The sequence below is a fragment of the Hibiscus syriacus genome, unplaced genomic scaffold (genome assembly GCF_006381635.1).
Source record: "Hibiscus syriacus cultivar Baekdansim isolate YM2019G1 unplaced genomic scaffold, ASM638163v2 tig00110482_pilon, whole genome shotgun sequence".
Lineage (NCBI taxonomy): Eukaryota > Viridiplantae > Streptophyta > Magnoliopsida > Malvales > Malvaceae > Hibiscus > Hibiscus syriacus.
Window position 1 is genome coordinate 416,811 of NW_024062758.1, and position 21,750 is coordinate 438,560.

The 21,750-nt window shown below is 33.2% G+C and overlaps 1 protein-coding gene, 3 long non-coding RNA genes and 2 pseudogenes across 4 annotated transcripts; 1 reads left to right on the forward strand and 5 right to left on the reverse strand.

Moving 5' to 3' along the window:
- Positions 1 to 964: 964 nt before the first annotated feature.
- Positions 965 to 1,932, reverse strand: LOC120128596. Its single transcript, XR_005516648.1, has 3 exons — positions 1,895 to 1,932; positions 1,711 to 1,783; positions 965 to 1,027 (listed from the first exon to the last, which is right to left on the reverse strand). It is a non-coding gene; the product is annotated as an uncharacterized LOC120128596 (long non-coding RNA).
- A 658-nt stretch (positions 1,933 to 2,590) lies between these two features.
- LOC120128597 lies at positions 2,591 to 3,308 on the reverse strand. The gene is made up of 3 exons (XR_005516649.1): positions 3,151 to 3,308; positions 2,713 to 2,881; positions 2,591 to 2,604 (listed from the first exon to the last, which is right to left on the reverse strand). It is a non-coding gene; the product is annotated as an uncharacterized LOC120128597 (long non-coding RNA).
- Positions 3,309 to 6,303: 2,995 nt separating this feature from the next.
- LOC120128746 (GDSL esterase/lipase At5g33370-like) lies at positions 6,304 to 7,879 on the reverse strand. The gene is made up of 5 exons (XM_039146375.1): positions 7,494 to 7,879; positions 7,288 to 7,413; positions 6,976 to 7,218; positions 6,636 to 6,888; positions 6,304 to 6,536 (listed from the first exon to the last, which is right to left on the reverse strand). Exons 1-5 carry the CDS (start codon positions 7,728 to 7,730, stop codon positions 6,304 to 6,306), a joined length of 1,092 nt encoding a protein of 363 aa, XP_039002306.1. The 5' UTR covers positions 7,731 to 7,879.
- Positions 7,880 to 9,247: 1,368 nt separating this feature from the next.
- LOC120128802 lies at positions 9,248 to 10,024 on the reverse strand. The gene is made up of 3 exons (XR_005516665.1): positions 9,898 to 10,024; positions 9,487 to 9,770; positions 9,248 to 9,372 (listed from the first exon to the last, which is right to left on the reverse strand). It is a non-coding gene; the product is annotated as an uncharacterized LOC120128802 (long non-coding RNA).
- A 6,725-nt stretch (positions 10,025 to 16,749) lies between these two features.
- Positions 16,750 to 17,728, reverse strand: LOC120128839 (annotated as a pseudogene).
- A 75-nt stretch (positions 17,729 to 17,803) lies between these two features.
- On the forward strand, positions 17,804 to 19,462 carry LOC120128604 (annotated as a pseudogene).
- Positions 19,463 to 21,750: the final 2,288 nt, after the last annotated feature.

The following is a 21,750-nucleotide window of genomic DNA, read 5'->3' on the forward strand; positions in this document are numbered from 1 at the left end:
TATTTCTTGGGCTGAATTGAGGAACATGCACGTATCACTAATCTCTAGCACCATGGAATTCCATAACCAGTACATTACTCACGAATCCTGTTCATCCCAAGCATCAAACCTAGGATCTCCCTTCTTAGATCCATTCCCAAGAAGATGACTTAATTTACCCCTTCCCTTTAGGAATGTATGAACTAATTGGGACCATTTAAGGTAATTCTTCCCATTCAATCTATAGATAGCTTGTATATTCTGTAAGTCACCCGTTGGATTAGAGTAACTCTCTTCACTCATTGTGACTCCCTGAACAGTCTCAAAACTGCCGGTGTCAACCACTTCAATCATTTTTTTTGTTGGGGTAACACTACACACTTAAGGAGGGGAATTAAGAGTAAAAAGAGGTTGTTAAACCGAGGTTAACATGACCCAGAAATGAGCTAAAAAAGCTCTGATAACATGTTAAAATTAGAATAATTCTCTAATTCTCAATGATATATTTGTTGTAGAAAGGTTACAGTTCTATGTACAAGCTGTAATCTTAACTTTAGGAAACTCTTAAGCTAGGAAAGTAATTAATTCTAGGGATTATAACTACTAAAGATATTCACATAATCCTATCTAACTACACATAATCTTTGTAATTTAGGAATCTATTTTCTGACAAATCACAGCTGGTTTCACGTCGAATATATTTTCCAAATTAAACAAGCTAAGTGAATAAACATTTGAATTTCAGAAACTACCAAGAAAGCTCTTCGAGCAAGACAAATAATACATTGTTTGAGCACAATATACATGAAAATAATAAACAAGCAAAGAAATCCAATTAACTTAGAATATTAGCGGCAACGGTTTGAAGATAAAATAATGTTACTTCCCTAACTTTTAAATAGGAAATAATAAAAAATAAAGCATATCCACCAAGAAAAAATGCTTTCACGTTAGAAAAACTTTTGCTTACGCATAGGTTTTAATGTTAGGCTGCAAACGCTTGTGGTCTTCGACCATCATCCCAAGTAACTCAGCCACATCTTGCACCCTGCAATCATATCAAAATCCAACATACGGAGTTATGGAAGGTCTCTTAGACAGGGACAGACGGTAGTTAGGACCTGGAGGGCAAATTCACCCAAGATTTTGGAAAAATTGTTTTTAGCCCCTCAAAATTTTAAATAATCTTAATTGCACCCCCCCAAAAAAAAAATTTTTTTTTAGAAATTCTTATTAATCTTTAAAATTTTCAAATAGTTTTTAGTGTCCCACCAAAAGTTTCCTCCCAATTTTTTTTTTAAGAAATTAATTAGACCCTCAATTTATTTTTTGAAAATTTTGCCTTAAATTTCTTTAAAAAATTATTAGGCCTTCAAAACTTTTGAAAATTTTAATTTAGCCCCCCAAATTGGTTTCTAAAGATCCATCACTTCTTTTAGAGCATATACAGTTAATAAACGTACAACTTGGTAATTTTTTGAATTTCATTTGAGGGCTTAAATTAATAAGGGTTCCTTATGGGCTCAAGAACCAATTCTATGTCACTCAAGTTTCAAGATGAAATTTACTATTTCATGCTTATAGCCTCATACCAGACAGCATCACTGCCAAATAAATAAACAGACCAGACAGCATCACTGCCAAATAAATAAACAGAAAAATTCCATGTCCGACTGAAGAAACAATGGCCCAAATAAAGAAAATTGATGATAAGTGATGTGCATAAGTCACCTGTCATAAGATTCAGCTCTAGTATATGCTTGGATCACCCAATTATATGTTTCTGTGTTAGGTTTCATATATTCTGTTATACAAATACAAATCATGTTATAGAAACCCTGAAAGTTTTTAGCATTTTATTATTTATGTTATTAATGTTGACGAAGCAACAAAAAGAAGCAAAATAAATGCAAACCTTCTCCATATTTCATGTTTTCAAATGTTGCAAAAGCTATTTCAGGAATCCCACATGTTGCCTAAACAAAGAAACAGATGAAATGAGCAGCAGTATATAACAAACAATGGGAAAATGATTCTAACAGAGGCAAATAAACCCATCAAGTACTTCAAATACCGTCAAAGACGCCATAAAAATATCTCTTCCATTCTTAACGAGACATCACAATTCCTTTAAAGGATAAAATCTACAAATTCACTACAAGAAAACACCATCATCTCATTTCCAAACAGTCGGCAACAACAAACATTGCAATTACATGCATCAACCAAAACGCACGGTGACAGAATGTCAGAATCCATAAAGTTTGAAAGATGAATGCAAGCTCCAAACTCAACCAAATGCAAATGAATCTTTACTAATTATTAAGAGCATTGAATTGCAAATTATCGAACTCCATCAAAAGTCAACAAAGAAGGTTGAAATGCTGAACACAGTATCAGAAAACTCACTTGCACGCTAAGGAGACAATTGAATGAAAGTTGTTGCCATCCGTCCTGCAGCTTCCATTTCATAGGCAATTTCTAGTGCATTTGAATGGTCACCAGCTTTACAGTCCTCCTCAATCATTAAATCATACAGCTCATTTGTAGCTCTAAGCCCACCTTTAGCACCCTTCAGAAACACCGCATTGGCATCTTCCAGATATCTGCCCCTTACAAGCTCCTCTGTCCAGACAAATTTCAACATTTTAGAATAAAATTTATCACTATCCACATATATAAGACACATAAAATGATAAATAAAAACGCATTGAGTTCTTTTAAGCATTGTACCAACAAGAAATATCAAGCTTGACGAATGTCATAGTTTAACTTTTCCATTGCTGCAAGGACTTCCAAGCCTCTGGTTGCAAGGCCTTTCGACCCATATAGGTGAATCATTGAAACAAGCGTTTCATGGAGAGGACGAACACCCACACAATTCCCTTCTCAATGCTTGCAGCTAAATTCCAAATTTCAGAAATTTTTGCACAAGATATTATAAATAAAAACTGGAACCCATTTCAGTGTTTAATCTAAATAAACAAAATTCATTCATTTCCACTTAAAAAAGTTGAGTTTCTTAATCCAAGTAAACCAAATTCATTCATTCCCACTAAAAAATTGAGTTTTTAATATAAAAAAAAATAAGACAATTTCAGTGAAAGAAAAAGAGAAACGGGTTCATTTCAACAAAAGAATCCAAAAAACAGGAAAAATTAGGACATTTACCGCACCTTCAACATCGACGTTGAGAACGTGAGCAACGACAAGGCCATGGAACGACCTGGGGCCGGGAGTGAGGCCGGCAGCGATCATGTCGTAAATGACATCTGACACACCGAAAGTGTCTCGGGACCTGGCTCTTTGCATAAGCTCTTCCATGAAGGTGATACGGTTTGTCAAAACTTTTATATACTAACTACAATTGGCATCCAATAAGACTAATGCAATAGATTTCGACGGTTTAACTTTTATATATATATATATATAACGAATAAACTTATTTTAATGGTTAAAGAAATTGTTGTTTATAGAGATCATAAATCTCAAAGCAAGGGCTCTTGAGATAATGAGTTGGTCTCATGTCCTAATTTCGAACCGCGCTGGTTGAGAATCCTAGAAAAAAGCGGGAGACAGTGTGGTGGGTTCTTTGAACTCCTCATGAGGTTACAAGCCTTGTAGGGTCGGATTCTTTAGCCTGACGTTGGGAGATCCTACGTTATCAAAAAAAAATCTCAATACTCAACTCTAGCAAGGTCAAATGATATGGTTAAAAAATTTAGAATAAAATTACCTCTAATCACCTTAATTGAGTTATTAAGTTTACCTTATGGATAAATTGTACGCATAACTAATGTATTGATGTCTAAGAAAAACAATGGTCTTGGTTGCAAGGGTTAAAAAAATAATGTATCTTTTTAATTATAAATTTTGATACATATTCATAATAAGCGTTGCATTAGCATATTAAAGTGAAATGTTGAAGGCCATGCTATATCGTTTTGGTGGTTTAATTAACAACGATAAATATTTTAGGATAAATTACACGTTTAGTATCTAAATTATCCATTTTCTATTTAGTATCTAAACTATCAATTTTGATATGTTTTTATTTTTTTCAAAATCATACTTAAGATTTACTTTTGTTTTATTTAGTGCGCAACCATTAAAACCTAACACGTTTGTACTAAATTATCAGTTTTGGTTTGTTTTAGTACCAAACTTTCAATTCTTCAAAACTTACGTTAAGTTTTTAAGGGTACTAAAATGAAGCAAAAATTAAATGTTAGGTATGATTTTTAAAAAATCGAAAGTTAAGTACTAAAACAGATAAAAATTAATAGTAAGATACTAAACGCGTAGTTTAATCAAAATTTTATTTGATAATTTTTCTTTATTTTAAAATAGAACCTATAATATATTCATTGCGATGAAATCATCATTAACAACGCCTTGTCAAATACATATTAAAAAAATCATTTATGAATATCATAAGTAAAATATAACAGGTTTAGGATAGTTGATAAGCAAAAATTGAACGGTTGATGCAACACACATAGAAAAGAATCACTCCAACGTCCCTAAACACACCAAACATAGAGGAGAAAAACATGAAAAATACCATAGTGATGAATGAAAAATTAATATCCCTTAACTGTAATCAAATCTGACACATATATCCGTAACGAAAGTCCAAAAACATCAGTAAAATTATTATAAAATATGTTAAAATATAACTGAAACTAATTAATAATTAATTTGAAAAAAAGAAGAAGAAAAAAATGACATGAAAAATGGTTGTGAAAAGCCACCACCGTTACCTTGACCTTAGAAATTGTGATAATCTATCGATGAAAAGTAACTGTTACATAGAATTGTTTAACTAATTTAATGTAGAGTAAGGGCCAGTTTGGTAGGGTTTGAAAAATGACATTTAAAAGTGTCGTAGAAAAAAACTTTTAAAAGTGTTGTTTAAAAGTGATTTTTAAAATTTAATTGTTTGAGATTGTATTAAAAAGTGAGTATGAAAAGAAAAAATGTTCATGATAGACAATATGTTATAAATTAAAAATATATAATTTAAATAGTGAGGGTAAACTTCAAAAATAAGTTGAAAGAAAATGATACAATTGAAAATGAAAATGATACAAATCTTAATTTTTACGGTTAGTTTGAAATTATTATTTTCATCGTAAGTTTTTAATTTTTTATCCATTTGACATTTTAATTTGCAATCGAAACGATTTTTTAGCTAAAACCGCTGTTAGAAAACCACGCCAAATGGGGCCTAAATGTATAAATTTTTATGGTGATGAATTAAAATTACACAAAATGATGCTAAATAAAGATAATTTTGAATATTTTGGATGAATAAAGTTAATATATAAAGTAAGGGTCAGTTTGACAAAGCATTTAAAAATGACTTTTAAAAATGCAGTGGAAAAGAATTTTTGAAAATGATGTTTAAAAGTGTAATTTAAAATTTAATTGTTTGATATTTTTGTTAAAAAGTGAATTTGAAAAAAAGTCCATTATATGTTATATTGTAAATTAATATAAAATTTAAATTATATATACTTATTAAGTCTATGATAAATAAAATATATCAACTTAAACTATAGTAAAAATAAAAAAAATATTTTAAGATAACTTATTAATAATATTTTTATAAATGAAATATTTTATTAATAAAAATATATTATCAATAATTTTTAATACTGGATATAAAATTATTAAGAAATAATAATATTTTTATATGAATTTTATTCAAATATCATTAAAGATTATGAGTATGATGAAAATATGATTATTGATTAATAATATTTTTATATGAATTTTATTCAAATATGTTTACGATACAGAAGTCATTTCATATATGTATATAATTATTGTATCATTAAAGATTATGAGTACGATGAAAATATGATTATGATTAATAATATTGATCCGTTTCACGGATTACTTGGTTGATAAATAAATTGAACTTACAATTATATATTCAATATAAAATGAGTAGAATTAATGAAAATTAAAAGTTATACCATATAATTTTAAAATAAATTTTATTTTTTCATATATATATATATTCAAATTACTATTTAAAAACATTATAGAAATATCAAACTAAAAATTTAGTTATAATTGAAGGACTAAATGAGATATTACCCATTAATGTGTATTTTCAACCATCAATTCATTACAAAGGTACGTCTAATTCGAACATCACATCCACTAAATTCCATCACTTCAAGACAAAAGGCAAAACAAGTTGAAACACAAGACAGTTAAAGAAACAAATATTGAAGAACACCCTAAACATTTTCTAGGAAAAAAAGGAACAGATTATTGAAGGACTAAATGAGACATTACACATTAATGGCCTTATGTCCTGGAATCAAAGGACATGACAGTGCTGAGATTCATGGGATGCATGTAATGATTAGAGCCGTTCATTATCTGCTCCACAATCAATCTGTTAGCCTTCTCCGTTGGATGAAACGGATCCCAAAACGCATACTCATCTCTGTTCGGACATAAGTTCGATAACTGAGTACATAAACCTAGTCCATTGTATGGTCCTTGCCCACAACATGCTATTTCCGATGTCGTAAATCCTGTTCCGAAGTTCAAATTTATTCCGACACGAGTGTGTGTTAGACAGAGTATTTATTTCGATTTTTATTCGAGTATAGGGAAGTTAGAAGAGAACGTACCGAAGGCTTGGGGGTCCGAGACGAAGTCATTGTGCATTCTTTGAGTATTTGCACTAATGAAGACATCTCTGCCAATATCAGCATTGAGTCCATTTATCATTTCAACAAGCTGTGGATTGTACAAGGCAGCAGCTCGTTGCAGTTCTTGCGAGCATCCACCGTTGTTGCCCCTCATCGCGAGTTCTGCCGGGACACATCCCAGTGGTCCGGTGCCCGTCACGAGTACCCTTCGTGCTCCCAGTTTGTATAGTTTCTGCAATTGAACATGAAACCAAGTAAAGATCAGTACATTATGACATTCACACCTAAATTCGAGTGACATAATAGCTAATATCCTTACCATCAAGAGGTTTTGATACTCGGAAATGATAAACTTGACATAATCAGGCAAACTGTATTGTCTGGATCTTGCGGAGAAGGGGACCAAGTAATAGTTATTGACGAAATCGTTACCACCGACGGTGATCAGGATGAGTGCTTGGCTTACGAGTCGATGAGCTTGCTTCGATCCGACCAGAGCCGATAATCTTCGCTGGTATTCTTGGAATAACTCCAATTGTCTGTACATTCTCAGTATGTTTACCTGCAATTCCAACATTTTAGGACACCATTTCTTCTTCAAACATGTCATCTATATAATATATTTACTTACAAATTGGACTCCAGTGTCATTAAGGATTCCAACACCAGCTGAAGCAAAGTTGGCACCAACAAGCAGCTTTTTCCCATCAAAATCTGGGCTCAAATATGGCAATGGTGATTCTGATAAACCAATTTGCTTACCTGCAAACCATTTAAATGACATAAATAAACACATTTATAAACAAAAACAAGAGAAACAAATATTAGAAACTTAACCATCAGGTCTGGGATGTTAAGGCCATTAGAGAAACGCCCGGTGGGTCTTCCCGTCGGATAATCTATGCCGTAAGGTGGCGAATCCGCACGAGCCGTGGTTTCGAGGTAGTTATTGTTGCCGCTGTCGACAAGCGAATCCCCGAAAATAAAGAAAGCTCGAGCCTCGGCGAGGGCGGCAATGCACCCCAAGGCCGCCATTGACAAAGCCAAGACCATCGACGAAGCTGAAGAAGCCATTGATAGTATCGTAAGAAAACCAAACAAGACTTGTATGGGAATAAGAAAAGAATGGGGTTGCTTTTTATAGAGCTGGAATTTCAGCCACCATTGAATTAAAGAGAAGATAAGAAAGCAAAAGGGAAGCTGTTTTTGTAGTTGAACATAATTTGTACCAACCTTTGCCACATTTACTAGGAAAATTATTGCCTAGTGTTGCAGTATTTCTCGATAAATCTGTCTGTAAAGGTTACTCCGACCAGAGTAGGCTTTTCAATGATATGAAATTGTGTATACGATACTTGCTGTCAATCTCGTGTGGCTCATCAATGATAAGCGCGGCCTAAGATCATAGATGGACTGAGAGAGAAAATAGTTGGAATAATTTAAGTATTTTCTTTGTATCTTTTATTGATAATCTATCATCTAAAATTTAATGATTTTTTTTATGAAAACAATCAACAATTGAAGCTCTCCCCTTGCCATATTGAAAAAAGAACAATTAACTCCACCAGAATTTCACGTTCTTTTTGTTTTAATGTTTCACTAGTACATATTTAAATTATCCAAGCTTTTATTGAACTTATTGACCTATTCACGACACTTGCATGTTTGCAGGGAAGTATGAAATTAAGGGAAATGAAAAACAAATATCAACGAAGAATTTTATAATTACTTGTGCGATGAAAGATGTAAATAAGAAGCTGAAAGAGGTTGATGGTAAAACAATTAACTATTAATTTAAATTAAATGAATTTTTTAATTTCACACCTAAAATAAAATAGGGTTAAGGATCATTTATGCCTCTTGTAATAGATTCAAATTTATTATTTTGTCCATATCGTATTTTCGCATCAGTTTAACCCTCGAAGTTGCTCAATCGCGTCAATGTTTAAAATATTTATTATTGTTTGGAGTTTTAAGTTAAGATTTAAGATTTGGTGTTTAGGGTTTAGAGGTTAAAGAACTGTTGTTTAAGGTTTAGAATTTAAAAATTAGAATTTAAAGTTTTAAGTTAATGCTAGGGAATAGCTAGGTTTCTTAATATGAATTATATTCGATATTTTCTTTAACCTTTATATTTACAAACATAAGAAATAAATATACTTTAAATCTTGATGGATATTAAAGTTCTAATAACAAAGCACATCAAAGTTTTCACAATCATAATAAACATCCACCGCATAAATAAATATTTAACAATACTCTTAATTAATGTGCATATATATAAAATTTTCGAGGAAAAATTACATTATTGTCACTCAATCTTATACCTTACAATTTTAGTGCTAAAAAGTAGATAGTTTTGGGCGTAGTTTTCATTTTTCTTGCAGTACTCATTCTGATCAGTATCTGTATCTAACGCGTATCCGTCATGGATATAGAGATATGACAAAAAAATCCTCGAATTGGATTATATATCCATACCTGACACTTGCAATTGAGTCCCAAGCAACATAGATGACAAAAATATAAGAGACAACGCTTGAAAATGTTTTCTTTCATAAAGGCATGACAAAACAAGAACATGTCAATATACCTTAAGAACAGAGCAGTGAACCCAAAAATACATGGTAAAGATGGGGCGGCGATAGCCAAAAATGCCATCCCGAACCGGTAGTACCAAGTAGCAACATCACAAAGGATGCATGCGGCTGATGACCTGAAAAGAACATACAAAATTATCATCAATATTACATTAAAGAGAAAAGGGAACTAACGTCGTCTTTATCATGATCATGCACAATAATTTATGTATTTGATCTAAGTTGATAACCTTTTTGAGAATCAGAATCAAAAGAATCAGTATAAGAGGAAACTGATCCTAATCGAGTGGCAGTTCTCCTTCCCCACTTATAAATCAAATGAATAAAAGCTCCGAACAAAAGAAAGAAGATCGTAAACGTCCACTCATACATCAAGAGTAAACCAGTCCACGGCATCACTTGTCGAGGCACAATTGCTATACCAATTCCAAGGGACAACACAGCAGCCATAAAACAATGAATATTGAGATCCCACCAAGGTAGGTGGCAACTTGGTCTCTCCACTGTTAGGAAACTGGATCACACCAAAATCAATAATAGAGGTGAGTATATTAATAAGTTCACATCGAATATCAATAGATTGGTAACAATATAATCAGACCCAAAACAATTCAGCTTAAAAGATAAAGAAAGGATCTAACTTGGTGTTTGCATTAATGGTGGAAGATGAAGAAACACCTGTGTAAGCTTATTCTTCTTGACCTAACTATGTAGTAGAAGTGTCTGATCTGATTGCCTAATGAAGTTTTCTGCAAATTGAAAACCTGTCTGAACCGGAAAAAATATGGTTTGGGAGTGGACAGCAATTATATAGTAGGAATTGAATTGAGAAAATGCAACATCTACAGTCACTAACCTTAAGAAGGAAAGAATGATAGTAACAAAAAAGTAGAACCAGAAAGGTAAAACAAAGAGGAGTTTGACCAGAAGCTCGTCATGCGGATTTTTGCCACCACCGTTCCAGGAAGCGATTCTTCAAGCTGTTCCCTAACATTCTGCAGCATTGCAAACAATTATTTGACATTTATACCCATTTGTGAAAAGGCGACTAGGAATAACACTGGAGCTTTTCATATAAATTGTGAAGAAGTCCGATAATACCTGCCAGACATCAACTGGTTTTAAGAGCCAAGATGTCCACCAATCCCAAGGTTTAAGAGGGCCAAGAGTATAGTGAATAACACGAAGTTCACTCTCATCTACCATCCAATGCAAAATAATGCATAAAGTGATCAGGACACTTAATCAGGAAACAAAATTATAATAAATAAAAGCTTTATCGTGGTATAGCCCCCCCCCCCCCAAAAGAAAAGAACAGATACAAATCCATTATTCCATTCATGATCTAAAAGCAAGAGAAACTCTAGAAAATAGTTTCATCATAATGCATAATTAAACTGAGGATTCAAATGCATGATCTAATGATTCTAGTCCCCTTGAGATCAAAAAACAAGAAAAGTCTAGAACAGTCGGTCATCATAATGGATAAAGTGAGGATTCAAATACATGAAAGAAATTGCAAAAAGGAATTTAAATGAATCATATTCTGTATTTAACAGTTTGTGAATCTCAAATTCTTGATTACAAGGCAGAGATCGACAAAGGGAGTAGCAACCTGCAAGATCATGCTTTTCCTAATGGTTGAAAATGCATTTTCTTCTCCTGCTAAAATTAATGAATGATTGAACCTTTCCACCGGTTAATATTTTATAAAAACTATTAGCTATTTTTATTTACTTAAAAAATTATTAGTTACCATTTATAAATTAACATTAATTGCATTCATTAGCTCACGTTATGTGTTATGACAATATGGAAAAACACTAAAAATCAAGACAGCTTGTTGAATGGGTTCGGGACAGCTTGTTGAATTAATGGGTTCGAGACATTTGTTGATTAATAATAATAGATTTCTTCATTAAACTCATAAAAGATAATTTTATTAAATAAAGTAAATCAACCAATATGGAAAAACACTAAAATCAAGACAGCTTGCGAAGAAGTTATGAGCAGCTTGTTGAATAATGGTTTCGAGATAACTTGTTGGATTGTTATTTATATTTATTGAATTTTATTTATATTTTATTAAATTTCAGTTTGTTGAAAAATGAAATCGGGGTCAGCTTCTAGTTCTACGGAATCAACGATAATTTAGATTCGAAAAGAAATATGGAAATCAGATCCTACAAACAATAACATTTTACATGCGAGTTTTGTAGAAAGGTTACTAAAGGAGTGGCACAACGAATGAAACAATATTTAGTTGGAGGATTCAAATGTACCAGATGCCTTAAATGTCCTAAACATGTGAGGGAAGAAGTGAAGAATTTTATGATGAAGAAGACTGAGACAAAGGCCTCAAATTTGATGATGTCTCAAGAATCTCTACATGATGTTGATGATTATGATAGAGAAGAAGAAGAGATTGAGATATTGAACACAAGTGGCGGTAATTCGAGTCAAAAGAGTGGAAAATAATTATCCAAAAATCCAAGCCTTAAGGGTCCAATGGATTTGTTTGTTTCATCTCCTAGAGCTAATCCTAATAAAGAGGGAGGCTTGCATGCAACTTGTCTAAGCAATTAAGGGAGAAAATTGTATGCGATTGCTAGGTTATTTTATGATGTCAGAATTGCATTCAATGCGGCATATTATCCTAGCTTTAAGTGCACGAGCTTAGAGTTCCCCTCCTTAAGAAAGAAGTGGATGACACTCAAAAGATTATGAAGGATCACAAAAAAAGAATGAGCGCTAAAAGGTGTTCAATTTTATTCGGACGGATGGTGATTCGGTGGCCTAAAAAGTTATTGTGAACTTTCTTGTAACTCTCCAAAGGGATAGATATTCATTAAATCTATGGATGTTTCAGAGATTGTGAAGGATGTCAACATTTTGTTTAAAGTGCTTGATGACATGGTGGAGGAAGTAGGATAGAAAAATATGGTCCAAATGATAACGAATAATGCATCTAATTATGTCAAAGTTGGTAAGAAATTTAAATTATTTACTTGTTTTCCTTTATTTTTTTTTGTTTTATTCAGTTACTTGATTATTATTTTATTAACTTAGGAAAATTGTTAATGATCACAAGACTAAATCTTTATTGGACTCCATGCACGGTACATTGCATCAATTTAATGTTGGAGGATATTGGAGGTATTCCAAAGGTGAAAAATGCACTAAAGAAGTGCATGTTCATGAATGACTATATATATAATCACATTTCTCTTGTGAACATGATGAGGAGGTTCACAAATAAGAGAAATTTGCATAGGCCGACAATCATTAGATTTACAACATCTTTCATCACGCTTGCCCCATTCCATAAGCAAAGAAATAACTTGAAAAAGATGATTACTTCTCAAGAATGGAGTGAATCTAAGTGGCCAAAGGAAGTAGGAGTAAAAAATGTGGCATCCTACATTCTACAAGACACCTTTTGGAGTAATGTACTCTACGTGCTTAAGCTAACGAGATCTCTTGTGAAGGTTTTGAGAATGGTTGATGGAGAGAAGAAATCACCAATGGGATACATTTACGAATGAGTTTCTTCTCCTGTTTCTCCAGTCGAATGAGGCAACAATATCGACCCTGTAATGTATTCAGAACTGGCTGGAGATGACTTGTACAAAACAAGTTGCCCATAACAGAAAGTTCTGTTGGGAGGCACTTAAAATAAGGTTAATAAAAGGTGTGACCGGTAAAAATGAATAGGTTAAAAGCGGAGCACAAAATGTTATAAATTAGAACGAAAAAGTTATAGTCGAAGTAACATAACGGTTGCACTAAAATTTATACATGGTAAGAAATGAGTTATAATCGATAATGTTACGGATATTGTTAACATTTAAGTTTCACCTAAAAGTTTACCAAAGTTTAAGCCGTGGGGCCTTAAACATTCTCACGACAAGAAAATAATTAAAAACTAAAAATGTTATGAATATATATAAGAAATACGGTTGCGCAAGAATGTCATGATTCACTAAAAAATAGGTTGTGATCTATAATATTAATATTTTTATTAATCATTCAAAGTATTTATAGATTTTTAATAATCGATTGATTTAATATATTATTTTAATTTTTGAAATGTATTTATTATTAATATTATCAAATATAAATTTGATTTAGTGATTGATTATATGTTGATTTAGTATTGTAAATTTTACTTTTAAAATTTCTTTGATTTAATATATATATGTTTGATATATATATATATATTAATAATTCAAATATAATAGTTTAATTTTTAGAAAGTTACTCACCGTCGTTTGTGTAACCCCCCAACCCTACCGACCCGGATACGAGTTCGAGGTGTCACATGACTTTTCAAACTTGACTCTTGACAAAATTCAAAGAAAATTTAAAACTTTCCTTAGAGTAAAAGCATAGTTACGTAATTTGACCACAATAACCAAAATCGATCAGAGCATATTTAACTCATCAATTATACATGCCAACTATATCAAAATAACAAAAATCATTAACTCATCTATTTTCTGATCTGAAATCTTATAAGGAGATGCTGACCTATATACTCCTCTCAGCTTCCATATTCACTTTCTGTAACCTGCGTGTGAAACACTCACATGCTAATCGATGACTTAGTGATGCTAAGAAAACACACCTAATGGAATTCAGACCCACTAATCATGCATGACTCTTTTATGCTATCAAATTATAGCAACTCATTTACATACATCAACATATATTCATGTATATTATGTAACAGATACCAAAACCCCTATCATACATATATCATATCATGCACACATCATATCACAAATCATGTACATATATCACTACATTGTTCTCATATCACCAAGACATATATGCACTTCTACCATGTCACGAGAAATCATATATGCCTTCTACCATGTCACAGAAATACACATATCATTATATCAAATTATGTTCTCCTTTCAAACACATATCATTATATCAAATTATGTTCTCCTTTCAAAGCCCATGTACACATGTGAGAACTATATGTGAGTCTATAGAGGTTGTGCACTATGCTGTCACCACCAGCTCATATAATTGTAACCGAAGTGCCCGTAGATGCACCGAGTGCCCGTAGAATTGCACCGTAGTGCCATATATAATGTCCATAGGACTACATCATTCCTAAGAATCATATACATATACTAGGGATCAAGTATGTGTCCACCAGACTTCACACATGTTCCAAAATACATATATGTCCCGAAGGAAACACATATCATTCCTTAAGAATCATATACATATGCCAAGGATCAAGTATGTGTCTCACCAGACTTCACACATGTTCCAAAGAATACATATATGTCCCGAAGGACCGCGTAGACCCTCAACTCTTGGCATGCCAACTATACCCCTAGCTCTCAAGACACATAACTGGGCATTTTCTTTTACTTATCATTTCACATAAAAAGCGTCAGTGATCGAAAATGACTTATAATATACGATTTTAACTAATTTTTTTGTGATTTGCGAAAATGACCAACAAAATCGCAACGCGATTTAGAAAATCGCAACGTTGAAAAGAAAATCGCAACGGTCAAAAGAAAATCGCAACACGATATTCCAAGAATCGCAATGCGATTAAGAGAATCGCAACGCGATCTTCCAAGAATCGCAATGCGATTAAGAAAATCGCAACGCGATTCCAAGAAACGCAACGCGATTAAGAAAATCGCAACGCGATTCCAAGAATCGAAACGCGATTAAGAAAATCGCAATGCGATTCAGAAAATGAGTAAATTCTTTCAAAAGCTGTTGCATTTGTTTCTTTCTTAAGAATTTTCTCTAAAAATATAGTATCCGCGCGGACGTGTCGAAGACACGTATTACCACGACCACGACTATTACCACGACCACGAGACGAGACGGCGGCGGCGGCGCGCGAGAGTCCCCCCTTGTTCTCTTTCACTCAACAAGGAAATGGGAAATCCAAGCCTTAAATACACTTCCCAATAGTGTTTCCAATACTATGTGGGATTGAGCATTACTCAACACTTCAAAGAAAATATAGCAATTTTTGTAGTATTTTCCCACTTAATCCATATCTAAAAATATTAAAACATTTTATCAAGAGAATTAAAAGAGTTGTAGATATCTACATTTCAATTCAAACTTATACATATAGTTTTAATATGATAAAATGTTTTAAATTTTTAATATGGATTAAGCGGGAAACATGCTACAAAAATGCTATATTTCTTTGAAGTGTTGAGTAATGCTCAATCCACATAGTATTGGAAACACTATTGGGAAGTGTATTTAAGGCTTGGATTTCCCATTTCCTTGTTGAGTGAAAGAGAACAAGGGGGACTCTCGCGCGCCGCCGCCGCCGCCGTCTCGGGTCGGGTCGGGTCGGGTCGGGTCGTGGTCGTGGTCGTGGTCGTGAATCGCATTGCGATTCTTGGAAGATCGCGTTGCGATTTTGTTAGTCATTTTGGCAAATCAAAAAAAAGTTGATTACAATCGTATATTATAAGACATTTTCGGTCACTGACGCTTTTTTCTCTAAAAATAATGCTTGGAATTTGGAATGTATTGGCGGTGGAATCAATTTGATATTTTAATATTTCAACTCAGAGAAATTTCTACTATTTCACTCGGTGGAAGAGCTTGTAGGACCAATTTAATTTTTTTTAAATTAGAATTTTAAATTAAAATTTTTAAAAATTTTGAAGGTTTTAAATTTACATTTTTTTTAAAAAAATCGGGGTATAATTAAAAAAATTTAAATTTTAAAAAATTTAATGAGAATTTTTAAAAATTATGGGATGTATATTTAATTGAGAATATACAAAAGTTCAAAAATTAATATATATTTCTAAAAATTGTGTGAAGACCAAATTAGATATTTTAACAATTTTAAAAGTCTAAACTCTAATTTTTCATATTTTTTTGGGAACCATGACCACACTAGTCTCCTTTAACCACTGATTTCACTTCTCCTGTCCCATTTTGAACACTCAATTTATAACATCTTATGATCAAATAAAGCCCTGTTTCAGGTATCATTTCATTCTCATGTCCCATTTTGAACACTCAAGTTCGTGCTTCACTATGAATTTTAGTATTAAGAGAATGCAATATTTGGTAACAAGAGTTTTGAGGAGTGATTTAGCCGTTCATTTTTTTAATGGTTGATAGTCTTTTGAACATGTATTATATTATTTTATAATAACACAGACTATTAAAAAAAATGATTATTTTGCTATTAAAATGAAATTATATTTCATCATGCAATGTGACAGCCATTTCAAACTGTCCCCTAAAAGATGAATTTGAAGGGTAGGCAGTGCACTGCGCCCACTTATCAAAGCAAAGCAGACTGTCTTATTTTGAAGCCAAAGCAAAATCACAGTGTACAACCCAAACTTAATTGGAAAAACAGTATAATGTCCTAAGTAGTAATTAATACCCAAATTCCAAATCCCATACAGACCAAGTTACACGAAAACTAGGATGTTGGATTGTGTAAATATATTTGGTTGATTTTAATTAAGATATAGTATTAAATTTCTTTAGTTTGCTACTTATCGTCGGCAAGCGTCGCTGGCGGAGGAGCTGACGGCAATGCGCAACATTCTGCTTACCTCTCTTCCTCTTCTTCTCATAGCTAACTCCTCTTGCTTTGGCCTGAAACTCCTTGACCTCCCTTAAGAAAACCCTAACAGCTCGAGCTCGAAAGGGTTCCTTCAGGCACACCTCCATGCTCCTCATAAGCAGCCCGGAGTCGACCGATGAGCGCATCTAGGCTGCCCCAGGCTTGTCTGAGGGGACAAGGGCAAGGACCGGGAGGGTTCGAGTGGCCGAAGAAAGGGCAGGTCTGGTTATGGACTTTGGTCTTGCCGAATTGATCCAGGTACCTAAGGAACTCCAGGACATGAGCTCCGTTACACGTGAGAGTGACAGTGGGGCCTATGGTTTCTCAGGTATTGGCAAAATGTGTTCCAATCTCTTCGCTTTGGTTCTCGTAGCGACTCGGAGCGCTCGTCGGAGGCGCCGTTGCGGTGCTGCTGCTGATGTTGTTGGTAACTATGAGGCTCGGGTAGATAATGTTCGGGTTGTTTTCTGTGGAAATCATCTCCATTTTCAGACAGCTTGTTGATGATGGTGATAAAGATGGTGTCTTTGCTGCTTGTTTGATGATCTTTTTCTAGGGTTTCACTTTAGCAATATTTGCATGGCTTCCAATGATTAGAGAATAAGCAAAAATGAGAATGAAAATTTTGGAAAATTTTGATTGAATCAAAGTGTGTGTGTGTGTGTATAGAAGGCACCCTAATATCTTGGTTTGGAGTTGAACACTGCAATAAATTCTTCGAAAGACTGCAGTTAGTTAGTGTATGAATATGATTATGAAAAATATGATTAAAGAAATCAAGAAAAATATCACATTTGAGGCTTCATAGATCATCAGATTTTCCCCAGAAAAAGAGCTAAGAAAAGAAAATTGTTGATAAAGTAAGAGTAGTGAGAGAGTCGAAAGAGAAGAGAAGAAAATCTCTCATAGAGAGAGTGAAAAGCCTATAGTTTTAAATACTAATAACAATGGGTGCAGTCCACTACTCCAATGTAATTATATAAGTTACCTTAAATATACTCAAAATAATTTAATTAATATAATTATTCTTAGAAATTATGAAGAGTGGATGGATACCATATGTATATATAGATCTTTAGTAATAAAAATAAGATTGTTCTTATTAAAATATTTGAGTTTAACAATTATATTTACAAAGCGTATACATAATTTACCAAGAAAATTTTAAATATATAATATATCGTAAATAGTTGTAATTAATAAAAAATAATATATATATTTCAGAAGTGTGATGTAGTTTTAATAGGAACCTTCACAGCAATTGCTCACTTGCTCACGTTCCTATCCATTTCACCAAAAGGCTTGTAGGATAAGCTCTTAAAGGAAAGGCTCCCAATTTTGATATTCACCTTTTTTTTCCCTTCATAAAAAAAACAAGTACAACTTCTTTTAATGTAGAAAGTACAAGCTTAAGTTGTTGTCGATTGAGTCATTATCTTCGGATCTTACATTTTTCATGTTTTAGTTAATGACATTCATCTTTCCATCTGTGTTCAGAACTATTTATTTTTATTATTTATTGGTATTCAACGAATTTCATTTATCTATTTATAAAAAAAATAAAAAACCAAGAAAGAGTGATTAAAATTGGTATTAATTAGGGTAAACAATGAATAGCAACAAAAATTAGGAACCTTCATAGCAATGGTCATTATCATCTGGATAATTATTGTTTATAGTTACCACTTGCAGAGTTAAAATCTTCTACTTCATTACAAAGACACGCTTTGGTCTCTTAATTTTAGATTGCATGTACCTAAAGAAATAAAGAGCTAGAATATCATTACAACTCTCATTACAGGGATTTAATTTTTATTTATTTATATAAAAATGAAATAACTGATGAAGTAATAAACATATTAAGTTGATATAAATTATGTTTTTCTACCGAAATTAATGTTAGTTATTTGTGAGGAATAAATATGATGTTTGTAAAGATGTAGGAAGAGATCGTTTTGGGACAAATAACTAGAGTGATTTGTCCCATAACCAAAGCCTCATTTGCCTGCAAATCCGTCAACAAACGCCTCCTTAAAAGACGCAATCGATCAACAACGTCTGCAAAACGAACTCAAAATCATGACCTTTTTGTCTCCAACTCCCACATCGTACAAATCCACGACATGATCGAATCCGAAGATACACTTCAACTCACCCTCCAACTTTGCAAACCCAACTCTTTACGACACATTATTCACAACATGTCTGAACCCAGAGCTGCTTCTTACATGCAACCGATTACGTCTGGCTTAGTTCATTGTCACAGGTTCGGTTCTGCTACATTGTTAGGGGAAGCTGGAATGCTCGATGGGTCGGTCGGGACACCGTATTATATTGTTCCAGAAGTTGTTATGGGGAGAGCTTACAACGAGAAGGTTGATGTTTGGACTGCTGGCGTTGGTTTTTTGTTATGTTGGGTGGTGCTCCGCCGTTTTGTGGTGAGACAGCTGGCTGTTTTGAGAGGGAATTTAAGGTTTCCGACGATGATTTTTTGGTCGTTTTCGTCATCCACACTATCCAAATTGTATGAAATAGAAGAAAAAAAAGTCAGGGAAACAAAGCATAAGACGGTGATTTTCTGGTCGTTTTGTGGTGAGACAGCTTGACCGCCTTGCTTCCATCAAAAAGGAAATCCGAATAAGTGTTGAAGAATGAAGACAATGAGGATGAAATGGGAAAAGGTTAGAAAAGACCGATGAATGAATGGATATGAGGAACAAGGAAAAAGTTGTCTAGAAAGAATGTTTTCTTTTAGAAGTTGGTTACGTCTTGTTCGGGTCACAATTTGAACTTGAATATCAAGTGTTTATATTTACATCAAGTCATCATAGTTGTAATTCTTACTCAAGGATCAATGATTTGAAGCAAAATAAAGAAGGTGAAAAAAGCAGGGTGAATGTTAGAAAATATATTAGGTTGAATTCTATTATTAAAAGTTGTTGGGTTGGTTAGTTTGTTAATCAATTAGTCAGACTTGTAATGGACTATAAATATGATGTAATGGGGTCATTCCCATTAAACTATTGAATACAAAGTTGAATTCTTTCTTAGTAAACTACTTTTTAATATATTTCTGTCGTATCTCTTGTTATTTCCTTCCAAATTCATCAACTCCGGGCACCGGCCATTGTCACTTTCGGCCTCAATGGATGCTTTCTCACACGAGGGGTGAATTAAAGCTAATGCAGACGGAGCTGCGATGTGCAATGACATGGCAGCAACTGCAGGGGTGTTCTTCAATGTAGCTAGACAAGGAAATTGGTTATTTGACTTTTCTAAAAGTATTAGTAATTTTCCGGTATTGTTTGCAAAATTTTGGGCTTTCCACGATGTTCTTGTGCATGCATGGAGATTGGGTTTTTGACTTTTCGTAAGGTAATGGTTGAAACAGACAACGTCCAAGTGTTTAAATTACTATCTCCGGCATCAAGAATAGACATGAAGAATACACTTGTGGACTCGAATATTGCTAATTGAGAGGGAAGCTAATTCGATGGCTGATAAGTTTACAAAATTGGCTCAGGGGCGCTCCATTAGCTAAAGAATTTATACTCAACCACCTCTAGTGGCTGTCATTGTCTCCTTGAAGACTATTGGAATTTGAAAACCCTTAAACTTTGCAGTTTTAGTTTTATCAAAAAAAAAGTTAAAAAATGAAGAATCTTTATAACTAATTATGAAGCTAGTCATTATATATAATACATAGATAATTTAAGTACATGCATCTGGACCAAATTATCTCAATAATTAAAGAAATAATTATTATTCATTAGAGGTTTTAAGCTTAATCACCAACAAATGGTTAAAACAAATGATTAAAAGGAATATTGTTCTTTTTAAAAATCTTGAATTTAAACATTTATATATGTGAGTGTGTGTAATAAAAAAATAAAATGGGATTAACCCCGTAAAACAATTATATATCAATTTTGTTAAAAGGTGTTTTAGTGATGTTATAGCTAAACAAAATGAGACTAACCCTAGACCTTATTCAAAGCAGATTATCTCTCAATGTGGTCTGTTATAAGTACAATAACCCTATTTTTAAGGCAAAAATATGGATTCTGTTAACCAATGCCAACGCTTGTTGGTTTTCTCACCCCCTCCTGAAATTAGTAATAAAGCTTGGTTACCCATAAAACTCGTAGGAAGAGAAAAATTCACTTGTTTTTGCCTGAAATTTGTAAATATCCTCAACAAGCTTTCTCCTCATATCATATATCAATATTTCCATGGGAATCATTGGACAAAACATGAAGTACCAAAGAATGTCCAGTTTTGTTTTCAGCATTTCTCATCACTTTAGCTGTGTTTCTTTCTTCAGTTTCAGCGCAAGAAGTTGATAATGTCAAAAATAGATAAATATTTTTAGGGTAAACTATGTATTTATTCAACCACCTGTTCCCGTAATTTCGTTTTGGTCACTCAACTTTTTTTTATTCTAAAATCATACATTACATTTTGATTCCGTTTCAATTACCTACCATTAAAAAATATGTAAGTTACCTCATTCTTTATTGGAGTTGCATACACTATTGATTGATATATATGAATATGCAGAGGATGAGAGAGAATTTGATTACTCAGTGAAGAGTGAGAAATGACCACTTCATTGGGGAGAACTTAAGAAAGACTGGGGAGCTTGTAAAACTGGACATTACCAGTCCCCAATCTACATGACAAATGATAGGGTGAAGGTTATCTAGAAATCCGGAGAGGTAAAGCTCATGTACAAGCCTGCTCAGTCTATCATCAAGAATAGAGGCCACGATATTGCAGTAAGAATTCAAATACCATATTGTTGAAGAATCGGACAAAGATAACGAGAGAACACAAGAATTTTTAACGAGGTTCGGCAATGTTCTTACGTCCTCAGTGCCTAGGCGGTGCTAGA

Coding starts and splice junctions, on each gene's coding strand:
- LOC120128746 (XM_039146375.1), bottom strand. CDS start 7,730: ATGGCTTCTTCAGCTTCGTCGATGGTCTTGGCTTTGTCAATGGCGGCC. Junction 7,414..7,493: donor TTAACATCCCAGACCTGATG/GTTAAGTTTCTA, acceptor TTTGCAGGTAAG/CAAATTGGTTTATCAGAATC. Junction 6,537..6,635: donor CTCGGACCCCCAAGCCTTCG/GTACGTTCTCTT, acceptor ACTTCGGAACAG/GATTTACGACATCGGAAATA.